Source organism: Chiloscyllium plagiosum, unplaced genomic scaffold (assembly GCF_037043375.1).
Source record: "Chiloscyllium plagiosum isolate Xiang-an unplaced genomic scaffold, Cpla_swu_hap1 HiC_scaffold_5, whole genome shotgun sequence".
In the NCBI taxonomy this organism is placed as follows: Eukaryota; Metazoa; Chordata; class Chondrichthyes; order Orectolobiformes; family Hemiscylliidae; genus Chiloscyllium; species Chiloscyllium plagiosum.
In genome coordinates, this window is record NW_028270143.1 from 83531924 (window position 1) to 83552800 (window position 20877).

At 42.0% G+C, this 20877-nt stretch overlaps 1 protein-coding gene across 2 annotated transcripts in view; it reads left to right on the plus strand.

Moving 5' to 3' along the window:
- LOC122550022 (plexin domain-containing protein 2) overlaps positions 1-20877 on the plus strand; it is a 431455-nt gene that overhangs the window by 313807 nt on the left and 96771 nt on the right. For both annotated transcript variants that reach the window (XM_043690425.2, XM_087987374.1), the window contains 2 exons: positions 1026-1121; positions 4962-5043. In XM_043690425.2, the coding sequence (XP_043546360.1) occupies positions 1026-1121; positions 4962-5043 (178 nt within the window). The remainder of the gene's footprint in view (positions 1-1025; positions 1122-4961; positions 5044-20877) is intronic.

Sequence of the window (20877 nt, forward strand, 5' to 3'; positions counted from 1 at the left end):
TGAAAAGGTGATGCAGCAATACCTTCCTTAAAGCAACTGGGGATGCGAAATATAGGCTGGCCTTACCAATGGTATATTTCCCAAAATTAATTTAAAAAATGACACTGATCAAAAATTGCCAGGGGCTTTTGTTGGTTTCTTAGTTAATATTTCCCCCTCATTCAACCTGCATCATTGAAACAGATCAATAGTTCACTTATTATATGTTTCTGGGGTATTCCGATGAGCAACTTAACTGTTGTGTTTCTCCATGTTGCAATAGAAAATACATCTTGTTCTTGTAAAAATGTTATTTGTAAAGTTCTGATTTTAACACCATTCATGTATGTTAGGCATGCCTACATATCTAGGGATGACTGCAGTCATGGTGACTTTAGCCTGAATATTAGCAGACCTTTGTAGTTTTATTCTTTATTTTATCTTTGATGTTAATATTTAATTTTTTGTGTGAATAAGGACCCTTTAAGCTGAAAGAACAAAATGTTTTTATTAATGTAGTCCTGCCCATGAGATGGAAGGCGTCAAAGAAGAAATCATGTATTTTGCAGCTACTTTTAATTCTTCAAGAGCAAGTATCTGCTTTAAACATTTGGGGGATTTTAGTTCTGTAAAATTGGTGTATGCTTGAGAATCATAACATGCTATCCAAGCATTTAAACATAACAGTGGAAGGTATTATATTCCTGAACTACTAACAGCTTAAGTGTAAAAAGATATAAAGCTCATTATTGTAAAATAAAACTGCAAACACATCAATGCAGAACTATAAAAGCAAAATGCTGCAGGTCCTAGAAATCTGAAATGTACCCAGAAAATGCTCGAGAAACACAGCAGATCTGGCAGCCACTCTGCTGAGAGTCGCAAAGTTAAGTTTCAAATTGCAAGAGTTTTTGGATTTGAAAAGTTAAATCTGCTTCTCTTTTCACAGTTGCTGCAGGATCTGCTAAGTTTCCCCAACATTTTCTGGGTTTATTCATTATTAATGCAGAGCTATAATCTTTTCAATATTACATTCTGTATTACAGATGTTCGCAGGAGAACAATTTACGAATACCACCGAGTTGAATTACAGGTGGCAAAAGTCACCAACATGTCGGCTGTTGAAATCATCCCTCTCGCCAGTGAGTATTAATTTGGCAATCCTACCTTCATTCAACTTCCAGCAATGTAAAATTTTGTGTGTTTCAAGTATATATTGGAGGAATGCACCAAAGTGGATGTGTCCAGTTAGTTTCTATTTGTTCTTGCAACACTGGCAAGGTGATATATATTGCTCCTCTGTAGTTGCCCTGAGGTGATGGTAGTGGGCTTTCATCTTGAACACTGCTGTCCTTGTCTTCATACCATTGGCATGATTACATTAAATAATGATTTACAGGATTTTGACCATTGCTGAGGAAGGAACATTACATATTCATATCAAGATTTTGTGTGTAACTTCAAAGGGAAGCTAAAAACGATGGTAGAAATCTTGGGACTGAGGGGTTTTATTAAAATAAGGTTGGTGAAATGCTGGAATGTATCCCATACACAACGTACACTGTGTGAATTTAATGGAAGTGGCAGGCATCTTGCCGAACTGCTGGAGAGCCTGCTGACCTGTTTCTGGGATATGAAGATGTCAAAGAAAGCTCAGAGCAGTTTTGCCAAGAATGTGAGGCATCAATTACCTGAAGAGAATACAAAAATGAAGACAGTTGGAACCTAGAAGTTTAAAAAGTAATCTAATTAAGATTTCCAAAATGATGAAAGATTTTGTTGTATAGGGAAAAGGTACTAACCTCTGATGAGTGGTTATTATCTAAATTTCATAGATTCAAGAGCATTGGTAAAAGATCTAGAGCAGTGACAAGGAGACTTATTTTTTTCACTCAGAGAGTTATTGGGATCTGGAACACTCTAAAAGGCATTGTGTATTCCAAAAGTAATTTTAAAAGCAAGTTGGATAGATAATTAAGGAATTTGGATGTGTGTATATATAGGGAGGAATTGTGGGGATACTAGCATTAGGTATTGTGGACTGATGAGCTCATCTGTGCTGCTACCTTTTTTAATTCTGTGAAATATGAACGGCAGTACCAAACCCAGAGAAAAGAAATCCACAACAAATTTCAGGAAGGATCAGTCTTATGCAAGTGCTTGCTGCCTATTTCCTGTTTGTTTATGTTCTTATGGTAAATCCCCAAACAGCTACAGTAAAATAGGAACATAGGAACAGCAGGAGACCATCCAGCCCCTTGACCTTGCTCTGCCATTCAGTAAGATCATGGCTAATCTATGGCCTAACTGCATATGCCTACCTTGGGTCCACATCCCTTGAGTCAAAAGTATGTTGCTGGAAAAGCACAACAGGTCAGGCAGCATCTGAGGAGCAGGAAATCGATGTTTCGGGCATAAGACCTTCATAGGGAAGGGCTTATGCCTGAAACATCAATTTCCTGCTCCTCAGATGCTGCCTGACCTGCTGTGCTTTTCCAGCAACACACTCTTGACTCTGATCTCCAACATCTGCAATCCTCTCTCTCTCTGTATCCCTTGATACCTTCACTTCATAAAAATTTGTCTGTCGCAGATTTAAATTTAACAATTGAATTAGCATTGACCTCAGTTTAAGGAAGAGAGTTCCAAAACTCCCCTAGTCCTTGCATGTGGAAGGGCTTTCTAACATTTCTCCTGACTGGCCTGTCCTAATTCTTAGACTTTGCCTCCTAGTTCTAGAATCTTTAACTGGTGGAACTAGTTTATCTTTATCTACTCTGTCTTCTCTCATTAACATCCTGAAAACCTCAATTCAATCAGCTCTTAACCTTGTTCAGTTTAGGAGGTGGGAAATAGCTGAGCTCCCATTAATGGCACTGCAGATAGTTATGGTGGCAGGAGGATTAGATCTTTCAAGAGTCACTGGAGTCAGGAAAGGTCCCGGATGATTGGAAGATGGCTGTTGTAACCCCCTTGTTCAAGAAAGGATCAAGGCAAAAGATGGAAAATTATAGGCCAATCAGCTTAACCTCGGTTGTTGGTAAAATTCTAGAATCCATCATTAAGGATGAGGTTTCTAAATTCTTGGAAGAGCAGAGTCTGATTAGAACAAGTCAACATGGATTTAGTAAAGGGAGGTCATGCCTGACAAACCTGTTGGAATTTTTTGAAGAGGTAACAAGTAGGTTAGACCAGGGAAACCCAGTGGATGTGGTCTATCTAGACTTTCAAAAGGCCTTTGATAAGGTGTCACACGGGAGGCTGCTGAGCAAGGTGAGGGCCCATGGTGTTCGAGGTGAGCTGCTGGGATGGATTGAGGATTGGCTGTCTAACAGAAGGCAGAGAGTTGGGATAAAAGGTTCTTTTTCAGAATGGCAGCCGGTGACGAGCGGTGTCCCGCAGGGTTCGGTGCTGGGGCCACAGCTGTTCGCATTATATATTAATGATTTGGATGAGGGAACCGGGGGCATTCTAGCGAAGTTTGCCGATGATACGAAGTTAGGTGGACAGGCAGGTAGTACTGAGGAAGTGGGGAGGCTACAGAAGGATCTAGACAGGTTGGGAGAGTGGTCCAGGAAATGGCTGATGGAATTTAACGTGAGCAAGTGCGAGGTCTTGCACTTTGGCAAAAAGAATAAAAGCATAGACTACTTTCTAAATGGTGAGAAAATTAATAAAGCCAAAGCACAAAGGGATCTGGGAGTGCTAGTCGAGGATTCTCTAAAGGTAAACATGCAGGTTGAGTCCGTGATTAAGAAAGCGAATGCAATGTTGTCTCAAGAGGGTTGGAATATAAAAGCAGAGATGTACTACTAAGACTTTATAAAGCTCTGGTTAGGCCCCATTTGGAGTACTGTGTCCAGTTTTGGTCCCCACACCTCAGGAAGGACATACTGGCACTGGAACGTGTCCAGCGGAGATTCACACGGATGATCCCTGGAATGACAGGTCTAACATATGAGGAACGGCTGAGGATACTGGGATTGTATTCGTTGGAGTTTAGAAGATTAAGGGGAGACTTAATAGAGACGTACAAAATAATACATGGCTTGGAAAAGGTGGATGCTAGGAAATTGTTTCAGTTAAACGAGGAGACTAGGACCCGTGGACACAGCCTTAGAATTAGAGGGGATCATTTCAGAACAGAAATGCGGAGACATTTCTTCAGCCAGAGGTGGGCCTGTGGAATTCATTGCCACGGAGTGCAGTGGAAGCCGGGACGCTAAATGTCTTCAAGGCCGAGATTGATAGATTCTTGTTGTCTAGGGGAATTAAGGGCTACGGGGAGAACGCTGGTAAGTGGAGCTGAAATGCGCATCAGCCATGATTGAATGGCGGAGTGGACTCGATGGGCTGAATGGCCTTACTTCCACTCCTATGTCTTATGGTCTTATGGTCTTATGATTGTCAAACTCTGAAAACCCCAGTCATCTCCAGCCCTCCCCCCACCCCCCCAAATCACGTGACTACTGACTCATTACATCCATTTGAAGGGACAGGAGCTTATAAACTTAATCCATTTCTTTGGAGAAAAAGATTGTCCTAACTTCACTCCTAAGCGACCTACTTTTGAGATTTTTAGATGAAGATTTTGAAGGATTTTAAGATCATGTCCTCTTCCCGAATCCCCGTTGACTTACTGGACTCGAGCAAACACAAGCTAAGTTTAGATAACTCATCCTCAGAATGTTATCCTTTCAGACCTGGAGTACTTCACGCTCAGCTAATGCAAAGTGGCTCAAGTTGTGAGCTGAAAAAAATGTTAGAACAGCTGATCCTTTGAGGTCAAAATTCCTTTCATAGTTATCCCTGGTGCATCCGATTAATAATCCTTATTATGGCGTAACAGGAAAGCTTTAGTTGTTCGGTCATTTAAGCCATATTTTAACCTTTGGAAAAACTTCAAGTGGCTGTTCAGTTCCAGGATTTTAACATGCTGCACTTTTGGCCTGATCTTCTTTCTATCTTTCTGTTACTCCCAGCTTGTCTCCAGTACAAAAGCTGCTCTTCCTGTATCAATGCACTGATTGGCTTCAACTGCACATGGTGTGACAAGCTCCAGAGGTAAGCCAGCTGTTCTGAGTGAACACTGCCAAAAGCAGATAATAATTGTTTTACTAAATGATGCTGAAGTTCAATAAATAGAAGTTATTGTAATTATTATCTGTGGATTAACTTTTTCTGAAATAGACATTACTTTTGAGGTATTGTTACCTGTCCTGATCAGATATAAAAATTGTTTTGTTGCAACAGTAAAGTTGGACCTTCAGTTTATTAAATAACACAGAAAATGCGCCTTTCAGAATGGAGTTAGAAGCAGCAGCAGGATACCATGGCAGGTAGATGAGGGACAGACTTCTTCAGAAAAGAGATGAGTCTTTTAGAGTTAAAGGTGGTTTCTGCAGCTGGGCTACTCCTCTAACAATGGTTTGCAGCTGCTGCAACAGCCAGAGAGATAAGGAGAGCTTGTAAACCTGTCTGAAAGGCTGGCCATCTTGCCTGCTGCTGGGAGACTGCTTCCAGCACTCCCCATACTGAGAGGGGCACTTACACGGGCATCCCTCTGTGTTCCACAGACATGACAAGGCCATTCTGCCATCTCAATCTCAAAATTTAGATTGCACAAGTCCATTGGATGAATGTACTGGTCATTCTGGGTAGGGTAGGTGATGGCTATTATTATTATTCATCCAAAAATCCAGGGAATGGACCTTGGTTCAAAGCTCGCCATGGCGAATGATGGAATTTGAATTCAGTAATATTCTGGAAATAAGAGCTTCATGATCAGCGTGAAACTAATGCTGATTGTTAGGAAAAATCCATCTGGTCCCTTCGGAAAGGAAATTAGCACCCTTTCCTGGTCTGGCCTGCATTTAACTCCAGACCCACAGCAATATGCTTGACTCTTGACTGCCTCTTGGCAACTGAGGATGGGATGGGAAAAAAGTACTGTTCGAGCCAGTGAAGCCCTTATCCCATGTAAGAATTCAAACAAATTCACCATAGATCAACTTTAGTTTTAATTAAATTTTTGGAGTTGTTGCATTGAGTTTCTGAATTTGCCAGAATGTTGCTGTAATCTCCCGGGAAATGCAGAATGTTTGTGCATGGTGACTGCAGATGAAGGGAATCTAGGACTGCAAAGTAATAACTAAATGGAGCAAATTGTAAAGCTATGCTTAACATTCTGTCCAGCAGCCCAGCATCATTCTCTGTCGAGTCTCTCATCTGAGTCTGCTGCTGCAGGACCCATCTGTGACTTGATTTTCCCTTAAACTGACACATAAACCACACATACTCCATGACCTACCTATAAAGCATTCATACTTGGCAATTTTTTCACTGGAGCATAGAGGTTGAGGGGCAACTTTATAGAGTTTATAAAATCATTAGAGATATAGATAAGGTGAATGGCAGGAGTCTGTTTCCCTAGGTGGGGGGAGTTCAAAACCATGGCATATATTTTTAAGGTGAGAGGAGAAAGATTTAAAAAATACACGAGGGGCAATTTTTTTACACAGTGAGAGATTCGTCCACGGAATGAATTTCCAGAGGAATTGGTGGATGCAGGTACAGTTACAACATTTAAAAGACCTTTAGATAAGTACATGAAGAAGAAATGTTTGGGGAGATATAGGTCAAATACATGCAGGTGGGTGTAATTTTCTTTGGGAACACAGTCAGCATGGACTGGTTGGACCGAAGGGTCTGTTTCTGTGCTGTATGACTCTATGACACATCACTTGTGAAGGTCCATTCTGAAACATCATTAAAGTTACATACAGTGCCAGTATTAAAGATGGTAGCTGTTAATGTTACATCAAATGGCTATTTCATCAATGCTCTACAGTTGCTCTGTCTGGTCCTCCTTGGACAGCTGGGCACAGGGGAAGGAGGTAGGGTAGCCAGTAAGGGACACTGTAGTGACACCATTTGTAGCCTGGTCATCATGTCAGATAGCAAGATGAAGGTGAACTGGAGTTAAGAAGGAGCATACAGTCATCCTGAATGTACGTAGCATAGAAGGTTGAGGGAAGATCTAATAGAAACTTACAAGATAATGCATGGCTTAGAAAGGGTGGATGCTGGGAAATTGTTTCCGTTAAGCAGGAAGACTTGGACCTGTGAGCATAGCCTTAAAATTAGAGGGGGTCAATTTAGAACAGAAATGAGGAGACATTTCTTCAGTCAGAGAGTGGTGGGCCTGTGGAATTCATTGCCATAGAGCGCAATGGAGACCAGACACTGGGTGTCTTCAAGGCTGAGATTGATAAATTCTTGATCTCGCAAGGAATTAAGGGCTACGGGGAGAGTGCGTGTAAGTGGAATTGAACCACACATCAGCCATAATTAAATGGCAAAGTGGACTCGATAGGCAGAATGGCCTTGCTTCCATTCCTATGTCTTATGATCTTATGCAGGGTTACAGGGATGGGTCTGGGTGGGATGCTTGTCAGAGGGTTGGTGTGGACTCGGGCCAAATAGCCTGCTACTGCATTGTAGGTATCTCTGATTCTATGGTTCTATAAAATGATCAAACTGTTAATTCCTTATTCGCATAATTCACATAATAAAGAACAGAATTCATAACCGTGATGGTTCTAACAAATGGATACATCTCATTAAAATATGCAAATAGGTTGTGTTAATTCCTTATTCGCATAACAGAATTGTTAATATTGATCAAACTATTGTCAAAGTAACATATTGCTGAATTTAAGCTAGAAACCAGTGTCCCATAAAATTATTGCACACAGTTCTTCACAAATGAATATGTTTTAATCACTTTCTTAAAAGGGTGTGTATGATAGCACAGTTTGCTAACATAGTTTCTTTTGTTAATCAAGTAAGTACAGCTTCAGGCAAGAAACAGTAAAATCAGAACAAGATGTAGTCTCATCATGACCTCAGTTAGATTAATCTGATCACTCAACATTAAAAACAAGAGATAAAGGAGCACTGCACTGACATCGGGATACAAATAACAAGAACAGATGGCAAGTTTGGTGGGGAATCAAGTTAACATGCAAAATCCATTCATTAAATATTAGAAGAAATTGAAAAACTTTTTTAAGCAAACATTGGAAGAAAATCTATTTTATATGTAACTTAAATTGTTCAAAAACATTACGTGATAACCTTGCCTTTACTATATTAAGGCTATTTCTTGTTATACAAAGTTACAAGGCAAGGCTCTTCACATAGAATTTCTACCTAACGGACATGTGATTCAGAAGATTGAGTGCTGAGACCTCTGTGTGCAGTTTGTATTTCCCAATTTTCAAGATCTTAATTTTATTAACTAGAGAATTAGACCTTTCGGTTTTCTGATCCGTTCTTCCATCAATCAAGGTGCTAGGCTTGAGTGGGAAATATTGCTTAATTTAGCCCCATAGCCATGTTAATGGGTGTTGCACAAAACAGTTCTATAATCTGGGTCATTTATGACAAGCTTGCTGAAACATCCTTAGATTGTGGCGCTTTTACTCCAGAGGGATCTTGAAATAATTGAAGCCTTTTACCAAGCCCCAGATGCATCCTACAATCATCATTCCTTCCATCATTTACTGCAGACAGCTGTGACAGGTCTACCTGCCTTTTGTGCTGCAGAATGCAGATACGTTTTCTCTCTTTTTCCATTGCTCATCTGTGTGATCTCAAATGTGATTGGGTTCTCAGCTATTTCCATTCCTCCAGTCAGATCTCTCATCCTGCATCCTCACAGTCACTTGTAGCATAACCAAAAGACCCAACCTCAGCCATTTCCTTTTTCCTTCTTAATTCCTGCTCCTTGGCAATTTTGTCTGCAGGTAGAAGGTCAGCTTCTACAAAAATGCCAGTGATACTTTATTTGATAGTGCTATCCATCTGGCTTGCTGACTTGAAATTAAAATCACCGTTGTGACAGCACCATCGTAGCAAGGACTTCAGTGCTGTCAGAGGCTTCACCACCTTCTCAAGGCAGCTTGGGATAAGTAATGAATAATTCATCTTGCTAGAATTATTCACATATCTAGGACAGGTAAATGCTATAATTCACTTCAAACATTTGTAAGATCAAAGTCACCATCTCAACTCCCATCAACACCCTTGTATCTTAAATGTCTATTGCACCACTTCTAATGCAGAGTTAGACAGCTTCATAATTTTGATGTTCCCTTTAACTGTGAGCTGTTCTCAAACATAACCTCCAGCCTTTTGATAAGATCACTTGTATCTACCTCCTTCGCAACTAATCTTTGACTCAGTTGCCAATTAAAACCTCATCTGTTCAACTTCAGAATTTTAAGACTTGATTTCTTCAGTATGTTTGGTACTGAGCTCCCTGGCTTCACCCTACACCTCAAATATATCGGACTGATCACAGAAACTTTGATATTCTCTCATTGTTCTACTGGATTAAGGAAACACTTTCATCCATGTTATAGAGTCATAGAGATGTACAGCACGGAAACTGACCCTTCGGTCCATTCCGACCAGATATTCCAACCCAATCTAGTCCCACCTGCCAGCATCTGGCCCGTATCCCTCCAACCCCTTCCTATTCATATACCCATCCAGATGCCTTTTAAATGTTGCAATTGTACTAGCCTCCACCACTTCCTCTGGCAACTCATTTCATAGACGTACCACCTTCTGTGTGAAAAAATTGCCCTTTTATGTCTTTCCCCTCTCATCCTAAACCTACATCCTCTAGTCCTGGACTCCCTGACCCCAGGGAAAAGACTTTGTCTATTTACCCTATCCATGCCCCTCATGATTTTGTAAACTTCTATAAGGTCACCCCTCAGCCTCCGACGCTCCAGGGAAAACAGCCCCAGCCTGTTTAGCCTCTCTCTATAGCTCAAATCCTCCAACCCTAGCAACATCCTTGTAAATCTTTTCTGAACCCCTTCATCTTTCCGATAGGAAGGAGACCAGAATTACACACAATATTCCAACAGTGGCCTAACCAATGTCCTGTACAGCCTCAACATGACCTCCCAACTCCTGTCCTCAATACTCTGACCAATAAAGGAAAGCATACCAAACACCTTGTTCACTATCCTATCTACGTGCGAATCCACTTTCAAGGAGCTATGAACCTGCACTCCAAGGTCTCTTTGTTCAGCAACACTCCCAAGGACCTTACCATTAAGTGTATGAGTCCTGCTAAGATTTGCAATCCCTAAATGAATTAAACTTATTGGCCCATCTGATCAAGATCCCATTGTAATCTGAGGTAACCTTCTTCACTGTCCACTGCACCTCCAATTTTGATGTCATCTGCAAACTTACTAACGGTACCTCTTATGCTCTATCCAAGTCATTTATTTAAATGACAAAAAGAAGTGGACCCAGCACCGATCCTTGTGGCACTCCACTGGTCACAGGCCTCCAGTCTGAAAAACAACCTTCCACCACCGCCCTCTGTCTTCTACCTTTGAGCCAGTTCTGTATCCAAATGGCTAGTTCTCCCTGTATTCTGTGAGATCTAACCTTGCTCACCATGTCTTCAAATGACCTCGACAATATGATCATAGAATCCTTACAGTGTGGAAGCAGGCCATTTGGCCCACCAGGTTCACACCAATCCTCTGAAGAGTAACCCACACAGACCCATTCCCCTACCCTATTACTCTACATTTCCCCTGACTAATGCAACTAATCTACACGTCCCTGAACTCTCTGGGCAATTTCAAATGGCCAATTCACCTAACCTGCAAAACTTTGGATTGTTCTTCAACCTACACGCCAACCAACACTCTGCATGAGAAGGAAAAGCCATCACTCACCAGAAATCTTTTGTCAAAATTCACTGTCTCCCACATTTAAAAATCTTATCAGAACATACCTCTTTGACTATGGTTTTCATCACACTTCTCCCTCTGCATCCTCATGCCTCTCAAATTTCCTGCGCAATATCTGCTGCAGCCACCAAAAATGCGCTCTGAAATATTTTTAAAAATGAATTATAATAATTATTTTTATTTGTGAATTAAATGTGGGCATTGCTGGCTAACCTAGCATTTATTGCCCATTACAATTGCCTTCGAGAAGGTAGTGGTGAGCTGCTTTCCTGAAGCACTGCAGGGCTGCAGTTACACTCAGTACTATTATGGGAAGGGTTCCAGGATTTGGATCCAGTAACAATGATGAAACTCTGATATACTTCCAAGTCGAGATGGTCTTTGGCTTCGGTGGGAATCTGAGTATGGTGATGTGTCCATCCATCTGCTGCCCTTGCCCTTCTCGGGATTTATGTATCACCTCTTTAAATGGCACCAGTTTATTCTTAGACTTACACTGCTGATAAGACTATTCAAAGGTCTAGATTTGTACATCATGATTTTTATTTGTCAATCTCAAGTACAATGCAATGTTATAGTTATGGATGTGTGCTGTGCCTCCAGCAGGTTATGTCCATATGTATCTCAGTTCTCCATGAATCTGAGCTTGTTAAAATATTTATCTTCCGTTTTTATTCCTTCTATCAGTCATAGCAAAGCAAAGTGGCACACTTTCCAGCATCTATGCTTCGAGCCAAATGGATCAACTGAAGGGAGATTGAAGGCAGATCAAGCAAAAGCAACACAGGTTCTTGCAAAGATAGAACCAGAAATTTCAGAAGTGGACCTGGGCTATTACACAGAAATATTAATTGTTTCCCTCTCCCCAGATGTTGTCTGATCTGTTAATCATTTCCAGAGTTTCCTTTAATTTCAACTTTTCAAAATTTATTCATAAAATGTGTGCATTCCTGGCTGGCTAGCATTTATGCCCCATTTCTACTTGCCTTTGAGAGGTGGTGATGAGCTATCTTCTTGAACTGTTGCAGTCTGTTTGCTATAGCTAGACTCACAATGCTGCTTGAGACGGAATCTAAGATCTTAACCCAAGAATAGTGAAGGGGTTACAATTATACTTCCAAGTTGGTATGGTGAGTCGCTTGGAGGGGAAGTTGCAAATGTATCTGCTGCCCTTGTTCTTCTAGATGGTAGTGATCCTGGATTTGGAAGGTGCGTATCATGAGCCTCCGTGTTTTCTGCAGTGTATTCTTGTGGATGGTACACAGCAGCAATATTTTGGTTTTGATGAAGTTCTAACTAAACGTGTTAATTAGTTAAAGTCATGGAATATTGCCCAGACTCTTCGGAATTTCACTTGCAAGTGGTTGGGAGAGAGATAGCAAAATATAGGTCCAGATTTTTCAGTTCCCAAATCCATCACTGGAGGCAAACACTCACTGATTGCCGGCGCACTTTCATTGACCTTTATAACTTCTGTCAATGACTACTTACACACCAAGAAAAGTTGAAATTGTTCATATGACCCAAACTACAGTTATCAGCTCATTCCAGCTGCTCTTGATGCCTTTCTCATCGGTGACATGAGTTTGGATCTAAGTTTCATATTTCAGTGTAAGCATTTTCCGTGGAAATGCCAGTAGAAAAATTTATTACTTCCATATTTTTATGTTGCCAGTAATACTGCCAACTGGCATTATAAGGGGAATGCTATCACAGAATTTCCGTTTAACACTTTGCAAAACATAACTTGCTGGCTACAATTCATCCCAGAACTCAGTCTGTGGTGGGATTGTAGTTTCTATGAGATTTTATTTAAGTATAGCCTCTTTAGGTTAAATTCAATTTTATAAGGGTCTGAGTGATGTGAGCTGTGCGAGGTTTGTGGTAGAATTGGTCGATAACTCCATAAGGCTTATCTCAAAGTCAACAGCGTCTTGCTCCATTGTTCATGCTTTTCACAAGTGCCATGGTGATTTTCTCGCTAGACAGTGGCAAGTTGCCAAGTAAGGAGGATTATCATTTGTGAAGTGCCCTGTTGACCGTCCAATGGCCTCACCAATATTCAGCTTCCTATCATACCAAACAAGCAACTCAACATGGAAAACTGAGCAGGTTTCTGGGGCTTTCAGCTCACTGCTTGCTGCCAATAACCTCCATATTGGATACTGGGCACAAACATCTTACGGCATGATCCATAGATACTGGCCACATGCACAGACATTGGCATCAAAGATGTGCTATCCTGTAAGAATCCTCATAGCACTCCTTTGATCCATTGCAATTTAGCGCTGCATCAGAAACTATCATCACAATGCAGCAGCAAGAACACCAGTCAACGGCTAGTTCCAGATTGTGGATTGGAGCAGGCCCAGATCCCTTGGCTTTTCACTCACTCTCACCGTGCAACTCACTCTGGACCTAGCTAGAGGCGCACAGCATTTCTGCCTTTAACTGACTTGCCCTGTCTTCTTGCGATCTGCCCATTATCCAGAGATAAGAGACACATGTTAATACTGACTATCCTTGCTGTTTGATGCAAACACAATGGGAAGAACTGGATGTAGGTTTGCTCACTGGGCTGGAAGTTTTGTTTTCAGATGTTTTGTCACCATACTAGGTAACATCATCAGTGAGCCTCCAGATGAAGCACTAGTGGTATGGCCCACTTTCTATTTATGTGTTTAGGCTTCCTTGGGTTGGTGACACCATTTCCTGTGGTGATGCCATTTCCTGTTCTTTTTCTGAGGGGGTGGTAAATGGGATCCAAATCAATGTGTTTGTTGATAGAGTTCCAGTTAAAATGCCATGCTTCTAAGAATTCTCATGTATGTCTCTGTTTGGCTTGTCCTAAGCTGGATGTGTTGGGCCAGTCGAAGTACTGCCCTTCCTCATCTTTATGTAAGGATACTAATGAGAGTGGGTCATGTCTTTTTGCGGCTAGTTGGTATTCATGTATCCTGATGGCTAGTTTTCTGCCTGTTTGTCCAATGTAGTGTTTGTTACAGTTCTTGCAAGTTATTTTGTAAATGACATTAGTTTTGCTTCTTGTCTGCATAGGGTGTTTCAAGTTCATTAGCTGCTGTTTTAGTGTGTTGGTGGGTTTGTGGGCTACCATGATACCAAGTGGTTGGAATGGTCTGGCAGTCATTTCCAAGATGTTTTTGATGTAAGGGAGAGTGGCCAGGGTTTCTGGGCATGGTTTGACTGCTTGTTTGGGTTTGTTGCTGAGTAACCGGTGAACTGTGTTCATTGGGTACCCGTTCCTTTTGAATACACCATATGGGTGATTTTCCCCTGTTGCTCTGTGCTGCAGTGTGTGGTGGCTCATTGAAATAATGTTCTGATGCAGCTTTGTTTGTGCATGTTGGGATGATTGCTTCTGTAGTTTAGTATTTGGTCAGTATCTTTCTTTTTCCTGTAGATGCTGGCTTGAAGTTCCCCATTGGCTGTTCGCTCTACCGTGACATCTAGGAATGGCAGTTTGTTGTTGTTTTCCTCCTTTTTAATGAATTTTATGCCAGTAAGGGTATTATTGATAGTCTTGAAGGTTTTCTCTAATTTGTTTCGTTTAGTGATAACAAAGGTGTCATCCATGTAGCAGACCCAAAGTTTGGGTTGGATGGCTGGCAGAGCTGTTTGTATTACTGGCTCTGCTAAGAACCCTGATATCGGAGATCCCATGGGTGTTCCGTTGGTTTGTCTGTCGGTTTTGTTATTGAAGGTGAAGTGGGTGGTAAGGCATAGGTCCACTAACTTGATGACATTGTCCTTGCTAATGAAGTTGGTGGTGTTGGTGTATGTGTCTTTGGTTTTTCTATTAGTGTAGTCAGTGTTTCCTTGGCCAGGTTGATGTTGATGGATGTGAACACAGTTGTTATGTCAAAGAAGACCATTATTTCATCCCCTTCTATCTTGGTCTCTTTGATGGTCTTCAGGAATTCTTGGGTGGAGTGGATGGAGTGACAGGAGTGTTCTACTATGTGTTTTAGTCTTTGGTGTCGCTCCTTGGCCAATCTATAAGTTGATGTTCCAGGTAGCAAGACTATGGGGCTGTGGGGGGCTCCTGGTTTATGACTTTTGGGTAATCCATGGAGGTGTGGTATGTTGGATCCATCTGGTTTCATCTTTTGGAAGTCGGTCTTATTTATTTCTCCAGATTTCTGAAGTTTATTTGAGTAGGGCTGTGATTCAGTTCTCTAGTTATGGGGTTGGGTCTATCGCCACCTGTTGGTAAGTGTTGGCATCTGGAAGTAGTGCTTCGCTTTCTCAATGTAGTCTCTTTGATTTAAAATGACTGTCAAGCTTCCTCTGTCTGCAGGTAGGATAACAATGTTTTTATCTTTTTTTAGTCTTTCCTTTCTTGAGTATTGAGAGTGCTTCCTGCCTTTTTTCTGCTTAATGTTGTCTGTCTGATCATTTGCTGGGTTTCTTCTCTGAGTTGGTTGTCTTTCAGTGTTGTTTCTAATGCTGCTAAGGAATCTTTCTTGTCCACATCCTGAATGTTGTAATTTAACCCTCTTACTAAGACAGCTTTTTAAGTATCTGTTAAGGGTCGAGTCAGAAAGTTTTTTATCCATGTTTCTGGGTTGTTATTTTGTGTAAGTTTGTCTAGTTTTTTTTCCAATTTTCTGTGTTTGTCACTGTCTAATGTCTATGGCTTTTTGTACTGTGTCTTTCCATTCATGGTCTGTTGCATTAGTGAGTAAAGATTTTTTGGTGTGAAATTTCCTGGTTGTATTTACGAAGTCTGTTGTGGGCATATTAATCATTTCTCTCCCAAATCAAAGACACCTCGGAAATGATTGTCAGACTACTCTGATCTCTTGGCATCATGGTGCCCACAAACCCACCAACACACTAAAACAGCAGCTAATGAATTTGAAAGACCCAATACAGAAAACAAGCAAAACTCATGTCATTTACAAAATACCTTGCAAGAACTGGAACAAACACTACATTGGACAAACAGGCAGAAAACTAGTCATTAGAATACATGAACATCAACTAGCCACAAAAAGACATGGCCCCCTCTCACTAGTATCCTTACATACAGATGAAGGACACCACTTCGACTGGGACAACACATCCATCCTCTGACAAGCCAAACAGAGACATGCATGAGAATTCCTAGAAGCATGGCATTTCAACTGGAACTCTATCAGCAAACACATTGACTTGGATCCCATTTACCACCCCTTCAGAAAAAGAACAGGAAATGGCATCATCACAGGAAATGGTGTCACCACAGGAAATAGCATCAACAACCCAAGGGACCTAAGCACATAAATAGAAAACTAGCCATGCCACCAGTGCTTCATCTGGAGGCTCACTGATGATGTTACCTAGTATGGTGACAAAACATCTGAAAATGAACCTTCCAGCTTAGTGAGCAAACCTACATCTGGAACCTCAACCTAAGCTACAAATCTTCTCAAAACTCGCTAACAATGGGAGGAAGCTTGTCATGTTTATCAGCGGACCTCAAACAAGTCAACATGGTTAACCTTCGTTCAGACAGCCCCAGCGCAGTAAATCAGGGGCAGCCTCTGATACTAGTCTAGAGACTTGGAAACAGTCAGAGCCAGAACCCTCTCCACATAATGGATGAAGAGCAAAATGTCAGACAGCCCAGCGACTCGTCCTGACCCTTCTTGTTCTATTGTGGGCTCCTTTTGTTATTGTGTACTTTTATGAGGAAGGATGTTCTGGCCATTGAGAGAGTGCAGTGAAGATTTACCAGACTGATTCCTGGGATGACCTCTGACAAAAGACTGGATCAGTTAGTACTAAGTCCAACTAATTGAGGTTAATCATCAGAGCTCAGAAGAATGAGCAGGGAATCTTGTTGAAACAAAACCAGACAGATAGACACAGGAATGATGTTCCTGATAACCAGGGAGTCCACAACTAGGAGTCACAATCTAATGATATGATATAGGCTATTTAGGACTGTGATCAGAGAAATTTCTTCACCCAGACAGTGGCAATCCTTTGGAAGTCTCTGCTATGCAAAAAGAATGAAGGCCAAGACAATGAATGCTTTCAAGACTGAGTTAGATAAAGAACTTAGGACTAAGGGGATCAAAGGGTAAGTGAAAGTGGGAACAGGATACTGAGATGGATGATCAACCATGATGATATTAAATAGCAAAACAGGCTAAAAGGGCTAAATGCTTCATTCCTGCTCCTATTTTCTATGTTCTATTGGTAGATTGGGTATGGGCTAGTCCACTGCTGTACAAATTGGCCGTATGCCCTCTTTGTCGACTTAACTGTATTTATTTCATTTTCCTTTTATATATGGGAGTGTTTTCAGTATTTTTATTGATTTATTTATGGAATATGGGTTTTACTGATTAGGCCTGTGTTTGCTGACTATCCCTAATTACCCATATGGCTGTAAAGATTTAGACACATTGCTATGTATCTGGAGTTTCATTTAGGTCAATTCAAATAAGGAAGGCAGATTTCCTTCCATTAAGAGCTTCAGTAAACCATATGGGTTTTTATGACAATCAACAGTGGTTACCCAGTCACGATTGGGCTAGCCTTTTATTCCAGAGTTGCAAGTTTAGCCATTAGTCTTGGTGCAATTAAAACCCAGGTCCCAAGGACATTAGCTAGGGTTCTGAATTAGAAGTTCTGGTAAAACCTGTTCTCCCATTCAGTAAGATTATGGCTGATCATCTAACTCAGTACCATGCTCCCAGTTTTTCCTCATGCCCTTTGATCCCTTTAGCCCTAAGAACTATATCTAACTTGGTCTGGAAGCAATCAGTGTTTTGGCTTCAACCACGGGTGGCTCAGTGGTTAGCACTGCTGCCTCACAGCGCCAGGGTCCCAGGTTCATTTGCAGCCTTGGGCGATTGGGTGGGAGTTTGCACATTCTCTTTGTGTCTGCGTGGGTTTCCTCCAGGTGCTCTGGTTTCCTCCCACAGTCCAAAGATGTGCAGGTCAAGTGAATTGGCCAGGCTAAATTGCCCATAGTGTTAGGTGCATTAGCCAGAGGGAAATGGGTCTGTGTAGGTTACTCTTCGGAGGGTCGGTGTGGACTGGTTGGGCCAAAGGGCCTGTTTTCTCACTGTAGGGAATCTAATCCAATCTAAACTTTCCCATGGCAGAGAATGCCAAAGGATTATCACTCTCTCGGTGAAGAAATTTCACCTCATCTCAGTCCTAACTGTTCTAAACCCTATCTTTAAAGGGATCTGGATCACTCATCTAGCAACACTACTCCACTGCCTCTCACTGACACTGCGGCAGAGCAATTAAAACATAATTATTCTGTATAAATGCTGTGGAGAAGACACATAGGACATTGAGGGACAGAGGAAGAGGAGCAATTTCAGAGATGTGATGGTGAGGGAAATTTTGGGATTTGTGAAAAAGGTATGAGATTTCAAAGATGAGAATTCTGAAAATATCTCACATTTAGATGGGATGTAAGATTGGAGATGATGATTTACCTGTTGTGTATGATATTGGTAATCTTGACGATTTATATGTGATCTAAGATCACGGATCTTAGAAGCATAGAGATGCTGGGAGAGAAAATAGGACTATTTGTATGGATTTCACTTGCATATTTTTGCTGGGATGGAAAGGAAAGTTTAAAGTCAATCCATTTAGAATTAAAATTAATTGAATTGAATGATTTATTGTCACTTGTGTTTACAGTGAAAAATACAGTAAAATATAGTGAAAAGCTTCAACTGGCCACACAATCTGCCGCCATTTTGAACAGTTTAAGAATAAAAAGACACGGGAGAATAAAAAGATGTGATTGAAAGGGAGATTCTTTGAATCTATCTTTGTTCCACTGCCTCCACCATGAATCCTGTATCCTGCACTCGCTCACCAATGGCACCCGCATTGCCACCTCTCCTTGCTGCCATCTGCACCAGACTCACCAGTGTACGAGCTACCACTGTTCAGGTGCCATCTCTTTGCCGCTAGTCCCACCTCACTGACACTGCTGCTGAGGCCGGGTTTCGTGCTGAACCCTACTCACCTCACAACCAGGAGTCTCTGACTCCAGGCCTACCGCAACCAGGAGCAGCCACCGCCGCCTCATTAATAACCAAGCCTACTATGACCGCAACCAGGAGTCCTTGGCTCTGCTGGTCCCTCAATGAAGCTAAGAGTCCCCACTCTGGCTATACCATATTTCTGCGGCTTTAGCCACTGCCTTGCCAACACCAGAGTCCTCTCTCTGGGCCTACTGCAACCAGGAATCCCTGGCTTCACTGCCAGGCCAGACCTCTGCCGCTGCCTCACCCTCCTCCGAGGTGTTACCTTCTTTGATAAGAAGAAAATTATGAAAACATGGAAAGAAAAAAGTTGAAAGGGTAAGGAAGAAGGAAGAAAGCGGCTGTCTGGCTAAGCCTGAATGCTGCCTTCCTTGCCAGCACCGCCATCTTCCCTGTCAGGCATGTTTGTTCCAGAAACAAAATTAGATTTCATTGTCACATGTCATCAAGTAGGGGAATACAGAAGTACAGTGAAAAGTGTACAAAGTCGCCATTCTCTGGCACCACCTTGGTTACAAAAACCAGAATTCTAAAAAAAAACAGAAAAAGTGCTTTAAAAGCCAAAATGTAGGAAAATGTCCACATCTTAAAGTCTAAAGTCTTATCTCTGCAAAGGTGTTTGGACCGCTCAGCCACCAATGCAGGTGTCTGGGCCTAGTTACAGCCTGGAGTTTAGGTCAGTATCGACCACAAGGAGAAGCCGCATTCTTGTTTCCACTGAAGATGCTACCACCACCCCCAAATGCTGGAAGGAGCCGTGTCGTTGCTGCTGCCATCACTCTCTTTGCCACCTGCCCTGATCACCGAGAAGAGCCCGGGACCCTGGTGCCTCTGATCCCACCGTCATGTCAGACCACCAGAAGGCTGCTGCTCTTACTGCTGTGCTGCCCAATTGCTAAAATAGGCTTTAAAGAAAAGAAAAACGAAGGGAACAGCAAATGTAAAAAAAAAGAAAAGGGGGTAAAAGAAAGAAAGCAGACGGGAGTATTGAGTACTAGAGTTGGCAGATCATGTTCCAGTTGGATAAGACTTTGGTTCAGCCACACTTGGAGCACTGCGTATAGTTGTGGTTGCCACATTACCAGAAGAATCTGGATTCTTTAGAGAGGGTGCAGAGGAGGTTCACCAGGATGTTGCTTGGTATGGAGGGCAGACCTGATTGAGGCCTACAAAATCATGAGAGATATGGACAGGGTGGATAGCAAGAAGCTTTTTCCTAGCGTGGGTGGGGGACTCAATTACTCGGGGTCAAGAGTTCAAAGTGAGAGAGGAAAAATTTAGGGGAGATATGTGTGGAAAGTTCTTCACGCAGACGGTGGTGGGTGTCTGGAATGTCAGCAGAGGTGGTAGGGGCGGGAATAATAGCGTCATTTAAGATGTATCTAGACAGATACATGAATGGGCAGAGAGCAAATAGAAAATAGGTGGCAGGTTTAGATGGAGGATGCCTGTTCCTGTGCTGTAAGGTTCTTTGTTCTAGGTTCTTTGAGTGGACAAACCCTGGGCTCAGCTGTGCTAACCTGCCCCCAACTTGTTGGTGCTTTCATTCGCGGACCCATCTAACAACTTTATCAAATTATTAAAGCAAATTCCACTTTAGTTTATAACATGACGAGGTTGTTCATCGTAGCATCTCTCTAACATCTTTTAGCACGCTTTAAATGTGGCCTGATTCTGACCTGGACTGAAGTTATGTTTTATGGCCTTGATGTTTAGGCCCCAGTGGGAGTGGAGGTGTGAGCAAAACCTCACTGCCAGTCAATGTACTGTTTCCAGCATCACCCTGCTCCCAAGATATTTTTCTGAGACAGGATATCTGGCAGGAGAGGAGGGAATAGCACCAACAGGACTACCACCCTCAGCCAGCTCGGCACTCTTCCAGGGCCCGTTGTCAGAGGTGACCTGGAATTTTCCAGTCTGCCTTCAAACCTCAGCTCTTTGGGAGAAAGACCCATCTACCCGGAGAATGCCTTTCAGTGACAGGCAAGCATTGAAGCCCTCCCCACCTGCCTGGCTTCAGCAGCAGGTTACCCTGTGCAAGGATCCCTCCTCCACACTGCCGGCCCTGTTGCTGAGCA